This window comes from Meriones unguiculatus, chromosome 2, assembly GCF_030254825.1.
Source record: "Meriones unguiculatus strain TT.TT164.6M chromosome 2, Bangor_MerUng_6.1, whole genome shotgun sequence".
NCBI lineage: Eukaryota > Metazoa > Chordata > Mammalia > Rodentia > Muridae > Meriones > Meriones unguiculatus.
In genome coordinates this window covers 186,989,369-187,001,725 of record NC_083350.1, presented here as the reverse complement: position 1 = coordinate 187,001,725, position 12,357 = coordinate 186,989,369, and the positions used below count along the sequence as shown (strand labels likewise).

Here is a 12,357-nt window from a genome sequence, read left to right as displayed (position 1 = left end):
GTACAAGAAAAGCCACCTTTTGCATATCACACCCAAAACAGCACAAATGTCTATGTAGCGAAGGTCAGCTTGTCAAGAATGGTACATAACTGGCCCAAACATTATTTAGTTTTATTTTTTTTCCCAAACAATAACAAGAAGTAAGCCTTGTACATATTACTCTTGAAATAGAATCCACATACTGGGAATGTCTTCATGCTATTCACTTGTTTAAAAATAAAATGATAGCCTAGAATGTTCTTCTACATTTTATGTTGCTAACGTTACCTGAATGTTAATAACTGCCTCTCCTTGAAGTGGAGGTGCTCCCTGGTCACTGGCAATGACTGTCATCCTATAGGAAGATCTATAGTCATGTGAAAGTACCGTGGTTGTTCTTATTTCACCATTGTTGGCATCGATCTTGAAGTGAGCAGGGTAATCTATCCACACAAATAAAGAAACTAATATTAGTCCATAAAGCAGAAGATGGGATCTATTCAGTTACTGTATTCATACTTCAGGACCTGTGTTTACTTTGTGATTTTTGGGAGCCGGGGAACTATATTAGAATATAGAATATTAAGTTTATTTTAATTCCTTGAAGGTCTGAGGAGCTGTTTACCCTATCCAAACATTTTCATGTGTCAAAACCAGCATACAACACCACCTTAATCTCTCCAGCTTTCATCTCCATGCATAGTTAATACAAATTTAATTTTATATGCCACTTAATTATAGAAAAGATAGGATTTTTTGTTTAAGCACATGAAAATTAAAAAAAAAATGTAGACAGTTAGGCATGGCAGTGCATGTCCATAATCGAGCAGGAAGATACTGCCAGCTCTCTGGACCAGCTACAGATTTCTGCCTTCCATGTGCATATTTCGCCTTCGAGATTCATTTGTTGACACTGAATCAAAAATGGGCTATGTTTGGTCTTTATATCCGCAATGTGCATTCTCTTTCTTTAATACGTTTGGTCTTTACATCTGCAATGTGCATTCTCTCTTTCTTTAATACTGATATTTCTTTGAAGTGCTTTTAACAAGGAGGTGGATATGGAGAACTGATTTAATTTGGGTAGAATTTTGGGGAGAGTACTTCACAAAATACTGACTTTCCCTTCAGAGTCACATGTCCAGCTGCTCTTTGGTCTTAGTGTTGGTTCTGTTGGCTCAAAGTCTGGATCTGTGGGTTCATTAAGTATTCCAAAGTATAGATAGTTCCTGCTCCTCTTCATCTTCATTTATTAGCAGGAATGTTTCAATAAAAAGAAATTTCTTTGCACCTAATGTGTGTGTTGGTGCCTGCAGAGTCCGAAAGAGGGCCCTGTAGCCGGTTGAACTAGAGCTACATGCAGTTGTGAGGCACTTGGTGTGGGTGCTGGCAATTAAACACGTGTCCGCTGGAAGAGCAAAGGGAGCTTGTAAACGTGAGCTGTCTCTGTGTCTCCCAACTACTGTTTTAACCGTAGGAACAGCTCAGTGTGGGAGAGGGCTCCAGCATATCCCATCACTATCTTCACTGATACTCAAATCGGTTCATCCTGGAATAGTAGGATTCTTGCGAACCTGGTCCCTGGGGCTTTGGACAGAGTCTCTGGGGTCTGCAGCAACTTCCTGTGCCACATGCAGGCCAGTGCAGGCTCTCCCTGCAGACGCACTATCTAAGACCTGCAGTGACCATTTCCCCATGCATTTCTGCTTCCCCTTTGGTGGAAAATGGTTTTGTGAGACTATATGCTGTGTGGGAGGGAATTCTCACTTTCAGGGTTCCTCACTATTTCTGGGCCCTTACAGTAGACAGAGAGCAGACAGACAGACACACCAAAGTACATCGGCAGGTCACATTGATGCAAGCCATTCGAGTTCATTCCGGGGTGTGCCGAGTTAACCATGGACTGCGATGTCAGGTGACACCAAAGCCCCAGACGAAGCTCGAGCACACTAAGTCGTCCTCTGTTTGCTCAGATGTTGGTGTCACTTCTGTCCATTTACTCTTTACCAGCCCCAACGGGTATAAGGAGAAGAGAACTCCTGCCATTGCAAATTTCTGAGTATGACGCCAACGGCTCTGAAACACTCATTAGCTGTGATTTCTGTTTTCATCTGTGCATTTCTGTCTCAAAGGAATCATGCGGAACACCCTCATGAATGATAAAAATCCATGTTGCTAGTATAATGTTTTTTATCTTGTTATGTTATATTCTAATTGCAGTTGCCTCTGTTCAGTACTGAGATACAGACAAAACAATACACATCAGTATATGCTAACACTGCCTTGATCCAAGTATCATCTCGGAAGCTAATTTAAAAATAACAACCCAGGGAACTAGTCCATGGACCGTAAGCAAGTGAAGTATGGCTTTGCCGACTTTCAGGTAAAGGTACTATGCCAGGATCAAAGCTCAATATGTATGTGTATGTGTGTGTCTGACTTGAGAATGTGTACATGTGTGAGTGTGTGTGACTGTGGGTGTGCATGTGTGACAATGTATGCGTGTGTACATGTAGAATTGTGTGGAGGGTGAATTTGTGTGTGCACCTCTGCATTCATGGCTCTTCATAGTTATTTCACATTCTTAACTACACTCAAAATTCGAGAATAGTCAGGTAATGATCTCACAGACCTAACTAACCTAAGCAAGGGCCACAGGTGCTGGAACAAGAGCTGAAAAGTTTACGTGCGAAAAAGTCAGGGCGCCTCCTTGTGGGGAGCAAAGATCATGGAAGGAGAACTTGGGTCCTGGCTAAGAAGGAGCCCCTGACAATTCCTGTCCCCACTGAAGAAGGAGAGGACTCCAGGGCAGGAGTGAAACAGAATTCTCGTTGTCTGTGGGTCACCTTCTTGTAACACAAGCCTCGGTGTGTCTAGGCTGATGTATATGAAGTGGTCAGTAGCTTGTTTTCATAGTCACATCTCACTCAAAGATGCCATATAGTGTGAGGATGTGAAGCAAAGCTTCAACAAGTACCCTGCCCCTTCTCATTCCATGCTCCAGGACAGAAAACGGAAGTGCTCCTTCTGGGACCTAGCACAAGCACCCTGCAAGCCTCTCATATTTTGCATCTCTGTTCTTTGAAATCATCGTACTTAGGAGACATGCTTTAAACTGGCTGTGCCATTCTGGCTGCAAGTTGCTTATTAATATCATTTGCTTCGTTTTTAAATCATTTGTCCTTTTCTTTCTGATCTTTAAAAATTCTTAATAAAACCAAAAGCATTTCTGTGTCATTACAAGGGTTGTAATTATTTTCTCCCAATTTACAACCTGAGGCTTGTAACATGAAAAAAAAAAAGTTTATTTCATGATGATCTGGATTTTAATTTAATTTCATTCATCTACATCTTTAAATTGTTTTTTCTTGTTTAAAAGTCATTTTTACCTTCAATGTCAAATAATCCACCTCTAACGTTTTCTTCTGAAGGAATTGAGATTTTTTTGGACATTTAAATATGACATGTTTTGTAGAGTAAGAAATAGCCATGTAACTTTAAAGTAGGGCTGTGTCTTGATGACCCATCTGCTTTGAAGCATTGTATCTAACCCTCCAGTGCAGAGAGGAGCCATCTTACTGACTGGCCTGCTGTCAGGGCATCAGTACTATGCTATCTTCATTGAAAAAAACTATACAAATTAAAGCCCTTCTATTACGACTTTAGAACAAGCCTGTCAGACTCCACCAAACACTGGCTGACATTTCAACTGAAAATACACTAAGGCAATAAACAAACATTTAAATATCTTTCTCTTCTGCTAGGTCTTCCACTTATGAGTAGTACACAAATGGCTTTTTACTTCATTTGCCTTTCATACCTTTTATTAGAACCTGACAATTGTTTTCATAATGGTCTGATGCATTTCCCCTAGAGTCCTTCGCAAGCCCAGACCTTGATATAAACAGTTAAAGACACATACCCCCTTGAGAAAATAGGACAGCCATAGAAAGTCTGAGCAAGCAATGGCCTTGAAACTCACACTCTTTAGTTTTGGAGCAAATCCTCCCTGTGCCCGAACTCACCACAGTGAGCGGGGCCTTCGGGCAGCAACATCTCTGAAATGCTAGTCACTGATACCTGGGGGTCTATAGATGTTAATTTCAGCATCTGCTCTTGTACTTTTTGTGTTTTCCAGAGAATCAAATCTGCTTCTGGCAAGGACAAGGTTGTCTGTGGATTTCCCATGTTTGCATCAAACAAGATACAGCACAAAATGCCTTTTAAAAATGGTCTCAAACACTGTCAAGTAAAGATAATTGCTGGGACAAATGGGAAGACTGTGAGGAGAAAGCTTCAAAGTAATCTGTTTCAATAGAGTCGCCCTGGAGTATCCGTAGGCTTGGTATGATATGTGGCCTGACAGAGATGCACATGATTTCTCTCCATCCTATGAGCAATCCCTACATACTCAAGGGTGCTCCAGCACATTGCACGCTAATTGCCACTTCTTATCTGTTAACTTCCACTTTCCTTTCGATAAAAGCTGACTGGTGCTTTGGGTTCTCACAATCCATGCACTTAAGATGGATTGTTTCTGTACAGAAAACTGTCAAACAGCTACTAGTTTCCATGAAACTTTTGATGTTCTCTTTTGGGTTTTTAAGTATGGCATGATTACCACAAAGCAACTGCTTTTGTTTGCGATTTGGTTTTACTCTCTAAGTTGTCTAGGGAATGACGAGTTGATCAAGAGGAAAGTTTCTTTCTCAAAAGTGATACACAAAGAATAAGTGACAGAAAGAATTCTTAAAGTTCTTAATCCTCTATGGATACAAGCTTTTACCTGAAGAGATGGAGTAGGTAAGTTCTGCACTGAGTCCTTCATCGAGATCCTTTGCAAAAATGGTGGTAACCAGGGTATTGACTGGCTGACCCTCCAAAGCCTGCCATGGAGACAAAGGGCTTACAGATGAGTCACTGGAGTCTTAAAAGATGCGTTAGTGGACCTTTAAATGACAGAGCACCTACTGACGGTCCTAAAATCTGCACCCCGCCCAAATGTCTACCATCAGGAAAAACATGGGTAGAAGTTCACAAAAGTGCCCACTTTATTTTTTTTTTTTACTCAGTCTGAAGAAGTAATTTGGAACATTTGAGCCAAATATGCAAATAAAATTAATTACAATGAAGTTGGACTAAGCAGTTTTTATATTTTTTGAAATTCTTAAAGAATTTAGCATTCTTTCAACAGTTTTTCGGGTTATTGTCAGAGCAGCCTAACAGAAATATCTGCCACTATTTCAAGAAACATATCGCACTGCAAATAGGAATTTTCCTGGAGGGATAATAAAATTCATGGGTGGAGCTCAAACATCCAATAAATCACAGGGTATTTTAGTGATATAATAAAAATCACTCTAATACTGTTCCCTTTGCCAGAATCTTTCTGGCAGATCAATTTTTCTGAAAGATCAGTTTAAATTTCAACTTCCTCAACAGCCTTTTGAGTTATTCACTAAACATATTTGATCAGAGTTTAAACATCCAATTCATTGTTTGGAGATGAGTAGTAGCTAAGCTCTTAGGCATATGATTTATCTATTTAATACATGTGCACTCTGAAGCATATGAACTAGTATTGAAAATCATCATAGAAATAATAAGCATTCAAAATGTGAGAATGAAAAGACAAAGTCATATGTACATGGCTACAAGTTTGGTGTATGCTTACAAAAACCAACTTGTCCTGTCTTTGGACGGACACCCACTCATGACAGAACCACACGCTGATCCAGATTCCAAGATCAGCTTTCACATGGCTGCACATCAGCTGCACATAAGGAGCTCTGCTCAGAGACGCAGGCTGGCAGGGGCAGCCCACCCCTCCGTGAGCGAGTGAGGCTGGGACTGGGGCTGCATCGCATAGTGCAATGGGCAGAACTGTTTCCATTAATCAAACTGGAGGTGCAATTCTGAAGAGTGGACACAGCCACTTTCTTTCCTTTTAACCATCTCCCTAGCGCATGCACAAATCTCTGTACTTAGAATATATGCCGTGCCATACCACAGCAGACTTGGCGAATTCACGTCTTTTACCACAAGATGGTGCTCATAACAAATGGCTATCCGTGAGCGTTACCCGCTCACTGCAGAGCTACTGCACAAACCTTGATGTGGAATTCTTTTCCAGGGAGACACTGTGGGAAAAACGGCCTGTTGTCATTGAGGTCAGTAACTGTGACGTAAACCACCATGGTGGCATTCCGTGGTGGGGAGCCGTGGTCTGTCACTAGAACAGTCAGGTGATGCTGGCTCTGGTGCTCACGATCCAGGGCCAACCAACTGATCAGCTCACCTGGGGAGACAGCAGAAGGGGACAAGCACTGTCCACTAGAATACTGGCATGACAGCGACAAAGCACATCCAAAATATTCCACTGCAAGAAAAGCCAAGTTAAAAGCTTTGCCCCTCAAGACCACTCTGCTCTAGGTGACTGTTGAAATCGTTTGCTACCAGCTGTGGTGGTCTGTGCCTCTGATCCCAGCAGCTATAGGAGCAGAGCCTGTTGGATCATGACTTTGAAGCCAGTCTGGGCTAAATAGTGAGACTCTCCTTCAAAACAAAACAAACACTGCTGTTGTTCCAGGAAACATCACTTGAAAAATTCTGCATCATTCTTCAAATTTCAAATTACCCATCATTAACCATTTGTATCTCCCCAAAATAAATTTACAAAACATGATTTGGAAGATTTATGGTGGTTGCTTATTCTTCCATTTTGCTGCTGCACAGAACAAGGAGGCACGTAGGCCATGGCTTCCCGAGTTCTGCCTTTGGTCTCAGATCTCCACCTGCCAGTCTCCCAGACCTAAGTTCTTAGGGCTGCTCTCTGAAACAAACACAAACGGATGGCTTCCAGTATGTTGAAAGCTGTAGATTATTTGCCATTGCTATCACCCCTACTTTATAATAACCTGGAAAACATATTCCCTGGGCAGTGACCGATCATTTATATATGTCAACATTTCTTTTTTAACTCACAAAATATGTGTATAGTAATAGACAGAACGTCCCAAATAACTTCCTTATCAATAACTTTCAAAGCTTGTTTTGTAATTCTTGCTTAGAAATGTGCTACCTTTGGTGAATTCCCTCACATTTCAGTGGGGTCGGTATAAATTCTTAGGTGCCTGTCCCCAGTGCCGAGGGCCTTCGGAGACCACACAGTTCTCACAAATACACTGCATTTCTTCCCACCCAGCCAGTTATTGGCTTCCTTGCCATTTTTGAAGAAATCTAACTGTGAGAAAGTAAACACGAAGCAGATACCACCAAACATTCTTATTACTAAGCTTTTCACCCTTAATCCAAACAAAATGACATTGCACAGAAAAAGAAGGCTAAAATGGAGACGACTGTGCACGCTTGGTGAGAGGTGCTTAACTGGCGAGCTTAAGTCCAGCACTTACTGTACCATTTTCTGCATGAGCTACGTTTAAATAGTATTTATTATGACTGTGGGCTTAGTGAAGTGTACACACAACAGCATCTCAAAATCTGTAACTCTGAAAGCTCCAAATCCAGATTAGCAAATGGAGTTTCATTTTATGAAAATTGTCCAAAAGGGTGGCCTTTTCTCATTCCTGACTGCCTCTTGCTTCAGTTTTCCGTCTGTTTCCCAGATACCTTTTTGCGAGTTAGACATACATCGTTGTGTGTACTGAAGTATGAAATTCCAAATATGGTCACATTTTACATTTAGTTTTTAATTTAAAGTGTCCAAGGTTAAGTACATCACATTCAAGTATCCCTCTTTCCCTCTTGGTCTTTACCAAAATGAGCAGGACCACCTAAGTGTTTCAGGTGGTTTTGCAATGCTTCTCCCTGTAGGAGGCGCTCGCTGTAAAGAAGGCAGGGAGCACAAAGGGCAGGTTTCGGGAATGCGCTGGAGAGATGGGTAAGCGAGGAGCACGCTTGACACAGGTGAGGCCTCCCAAGAGAGGCACCCCACGCAAACCCTCGCCCGGGACTCACGCAGTACAGTTCTGACCATGCCTCCAGTACGAGTGGCAAGCAATCCCAGCTGCTGAACAGTCAGGATACATACCAACCGGCTTCCTCTCTATGCGAGCATCGTGGCATGTACATGCGCGAACATCAGGGCGTGTACAAGCGCAAACCTAGCTGGAGAAGCCTCGGTGACACACCTCTGCCACACACTGACTCCTGGGCTATGAACGTGAGTGGTCAGTCACTGTACTGAACACGGAAGGTAACGCAGAGAAAACAGCCATGCTTCTAAATTATGTGACCAGAGACAGTGAAGGCCAGACGGGGCTGGGGAGGGGCTGCATGGCAATTTTCAGCCCCATTACAATGTCACGGGACCGCTGTCCCATATGCAACACCGAAACATTATGTAGCCTGGGCCTGCACGGGCAGTGTATGATGGGAAGGAAAAAGAAGGCAGAATCAGGATAGGTGTTAACTTCGTTTCAAAATCACAATACTGTAGTAAAACACTATTTCCCAAAACCTAATCTTAAAGCTGTATCTGAAGATTTGAGCTGTTTCATTCTGATTTTTAAAGATAGGAATGAACGCTGCAAAAAGCTACCTGTGTTAGGGTTCATTTTGAAGAATTTTCCATCGGTCAAAAGGCTGTAGGACAGCTGCGCGTTCTTCCCGGAGTCGGCATCCGCGGCTGCCAATTTGCCTATTACCCCCAGGGGGACAGGGCTCTCCTCGACGCTCAAAAACACCTTGCTCTGCAGGAAGGCTGGGGAATGGTCGTTCTCGTCCAACACGCGAACAGTGACCGAGGCGCTCGCGCTCCGCGGTGAGCCGTCCCCCGGGGCTCGCGCAAGCACCGTGAACCTGTACGTCTGTGTGGATTCGTAGTCCAGCTGGCGCCGCAGGAAAAGCCACCCCGTGTGCGGGTGGACCCCAAACACGGCCGCGTCCGTGCTCCCGTCCAGGGAGTACAGCATCCGGGGGGCCGCGGGCCGCGGGGGCAGGGCGTGGGCCTGCACCTGCAGCACCTGCGTCGCCGGCGGGAGACCCTCGCGGACCTCCACCTGATAGACCAAATGCTCAAACGCCGCGGCGGGGCTCTCCTCCCGGCTCTCCACAACGACCGTGAGCTCCAGCAGGGACGCCTGCGGAGGCGCCCCGTGGTCCTCGGCCACCAGGGTCAGCCTCAAGGGCCCGCGGCCTCCCAGGCTCTCCCTGAGGTACAGCACCCCGCCACCGCGGTCCACGCTGAACTCCCGGGGCTGCGGGCTGGCCACGCTGTACCGGACCAGTCCATTCGGCCCGCTGTCGCGGTCCTCCGCCCTCGCGATGTACAGGGCCGTGCCGGGCGGCGTGGTCTGGGCGATCCTAACCTCATCCGAGGCCCTGGGAAACTCGGGGCGGTTGTCGTTGACGTCCAGCACCGTGATGCTCACCTCCGTGCTGCTGCAGGCGGGGGAGCTGCCGAGCTGCGCCTGCACCGTGAGCACCACCGTGGGCTGCGCCTCGTGGTCCAGAGGCTTCCGGGTGCGGATGCTGCCCAGCCACCTGTGAATGGAGAACCGCCCTTCCAGGTCGCCCGAGGAAATCCGGTAAGAGACTGGCTCTGAGGAATCTGGAACGAGAGAGAGAGTGCTAACAGAGAGACACGCCTCACCCCCACCCCAGGAAGAACACCAGGGAGTCTCCCCTACACAGAGGCTGGTGGGACAGGTGGATGACAAACTTTAGCAACCAAAGGGAATGGCCTGCGACAATGAGCAAGCCATTGCTTTCTTCATCTTTCTTGCATTAGGTAAGAGAACCACAGTAAGAGAATAATTTGACATCTTTTTTGAAGAGGCCAAGTTAAATCTGTGTTGGTATTTTTCTAGGGCATCCACCCTCTAGATGGTAAATAACCTCCATAGAGGTAAAAAGAGGGAGACCAGAAAAAGACAAAACAAAACAACAACAACAACAAAAACCCAGCTTAGTGAGGGTGTTTCCTTTCCAAGCTTTGTCCTAAAGAGGCACCACTACACATGGCAAGGGAACCAGGCATGAATATTTGCTCGGTTACTATTTAGGCCATGACTAAATCATTCGAATTGGTAGCAAAAATGGAATGCTTAAATAAAATGCATTTAAGTTAAATCACCGTGTAACTCACTACGTAGTAAAACTGAATTGTAGATAGTTTAGCTGGAAAGCTGTATAAAGTAAGCGTGTGGGCGGTAGTTATGAAATAAATATAATAAGATGTATTTTCATTAAAAAGATTCAAGTGTATACACTTTATACATCATAATTATTCTGTATTATATTAAACATTCTTTCAAAAAATACCTATTACTTCCTTATCAAAATTTGAAACATAGGTGGCGATGCTGTTGCTATTCCAATAAGCAGACTAACACTCGTGCTTTCCCGTTCACTTTGTATAGATTGAAGAAAATACTTAGGATGGCATGGCCTGGTAAACTGTCCAGAAGTGGACTTTGGGGCAGCATTAAGAACTTGGCACTTACTCAAGGACTCTCTTGCCTTCACTGTCCCGATGAGAGTGTCCTCTGGCACGTTTTCATAAACCGAGAACGTATACTCAGGCCTTTCAAACTCCGTGGGAGCCAGCGTGGCCTGCAGGATGTGGATGGTGACGTGAGCGCGGGTGGCAGCCGGGAGCCCACCACCATCCCGAGCACCGACCATCAGGAAAAGTGTGGTAGCTTCCAAATGGCTGAGAGTTGACGTTAAGTAAATAATACCTGGGCAGGGAAAGGAAGAGCCAGTGAGCGCTGATGTGGTATCTACTGTGTCATGCTTATTTCATGTATCCACTTGATGGGGCCTTTGGTTTTCCCATTTGATCATACGGAATTCTGAGCATGTATCAAACAGTGTTTGAGGATGAGATTAACATTCAAAGCCAAACACAGAGTATGAAAGCTTTTTCTCTAGAATGCAGGTGGCTCTTATGAAATTAGCTGAAGGCCTGGACAGAACATAAGAGCGGACACACTTCAAATCTTAGACACTGTCAGCCCCCGTAACTGCATAAGCCAACGCCTTGTAATAACTTTCTTCACACCCTGTGGGTCGTTTCACTGGAGAATTTCAGTGGACACATCTACTTAGCAGCAAAGGAATCTGAGTATACTTGTAAAATGTTGTCCGGATTCTTCGAGGCAATAATTTCCTAGAGCTTAACCACTGCACATTTTGGGGGCATCTCCCCTCATCAGAAGAATCTGGGTAGCCCGTTTAAAATTCTTACTAGTGTATCACCATGCCACATGCCGAGAATAACAGGGTAGAGGCCTCACTTGTCCTCATGTGGAACTAACACATGCACAGGGTGAGCAAAATCTGCCCCGCTGTCAGAATCCTGAGAAGCGAAAGTTCAAAGCCATTCTCAGCTACTGTGGCATTTAGTTTTGTCAACTTTACACATCCTCGAATCAGCATGGAAAAGAGCCTTAGTGCGGGAGCAGCAAGATCAGGCTGAAGGGTAGGCATGTCTCTGAAGAACCGTCTTTAACCGATGTGGGAAGGCCCTGCCTGAAAGTGGGCAGGAAGCGGGCAGGGTTTTGGCCCCTGAAAAGTACAAGAGCAGAGAAAGCTGGCCAAGCACTTGACATACATAATTTCTTCTCTGTCTGTTGTTGGATATGATGTGACCAGCTGCCTCCAGTCGCTGCCCTGGCTTCTCTGCAGCAGTGGACTCCAACTTGGAACTGCAGGCCAGATAAACTCACTCACCCGTGCTGCTTTCTATCACAGCCACAGAAAGGAAACTAGAAGAGCACCTAGGATGTTAAAAAGCAGCCTCAGGTTCAGGAAACACTATCTCAAAGTTAATGATTAATTAGTTAATTAATTAAATGCCTGATTTTTAAACAATTTTAATTCCTTGTTCCTAAGTTTCTCCGAAAGTTAATATAATAACCTAATACCTCTATTTTCTTTTTCCCTCCAGGTTTACTGAGGTATAAGTAATACTTTAAATCTCCAAATTATAGCAGTTCATGGTGTAGAATGTTTTCATCTTTATGTGACAGTCTGCCAAAGTACTCCAAACTCATTCCACAGATTCCTATTACAGATATTTCCAATCTGTCCTAGGTATGGATTTTAAAATGCCAGAATAAAAATTGCTTCATTATTCAAGTCTGGTCTGTTTGGAAGATTGTAGAACATTTGGGGGAACCTAACTGGAGAATGCAGGGCTGCGGAAGGTTGGACATCCTTCTGTGGCTTCCTGGTCCATGTAGACGAGAGCAAGCAGCCTTGAGGTCTTACTGCTATAGTCTGAGCCACCGTCCCTCTCCCACAGTGTTGGACATTGCCTCAAACCATGAACAAAATAACCCTTCTTCCTTTAAACTGAGACTAGGCAAAAGGTTACCAGTGAAGAGAGAAGGTGCATTAGGAGGTTTGAAT

At 44.4% G+C, this 12,357-nt stretch overlaps 1 protein-coding gene across 1 annotated transcript in view; it reads right to left on the bottom strand.

The window, feature by feature from the left end:
* Window positions 1-12,357, bottom strand: part of Dchs2 (dachsous cadherin-related 2) — a 211,934-nt gene that overhangs the window by 65,656 nt on the left and 133,921 nt on the right. Inside the window, exons 4-8 of the mRNA XM_060378495.1 lie at window positions 10,446-10,682; window positions 8,540-9,550; window positions 6,090-6,277; window positions 4,766-4,865; window positions 268-422 (exon numbers count right to left, since the gene is read on the bottom strand). Coding sequence (XP_060234478.1) covers window positions 268-422; window positions 4,766-4,865; window positions 6,090-6,277; window positions 8,540-9,550; window positions 10,446-10,682 — 1,691 coding nt within the window. The remainder of the gene's footprint in view (window positions 1-267; window positions 423-4,765; window positions 4,866-6,089; window positions 6,278-8,539; window positions 9,551-10,445; window positions 10,683-12,357) is intronic.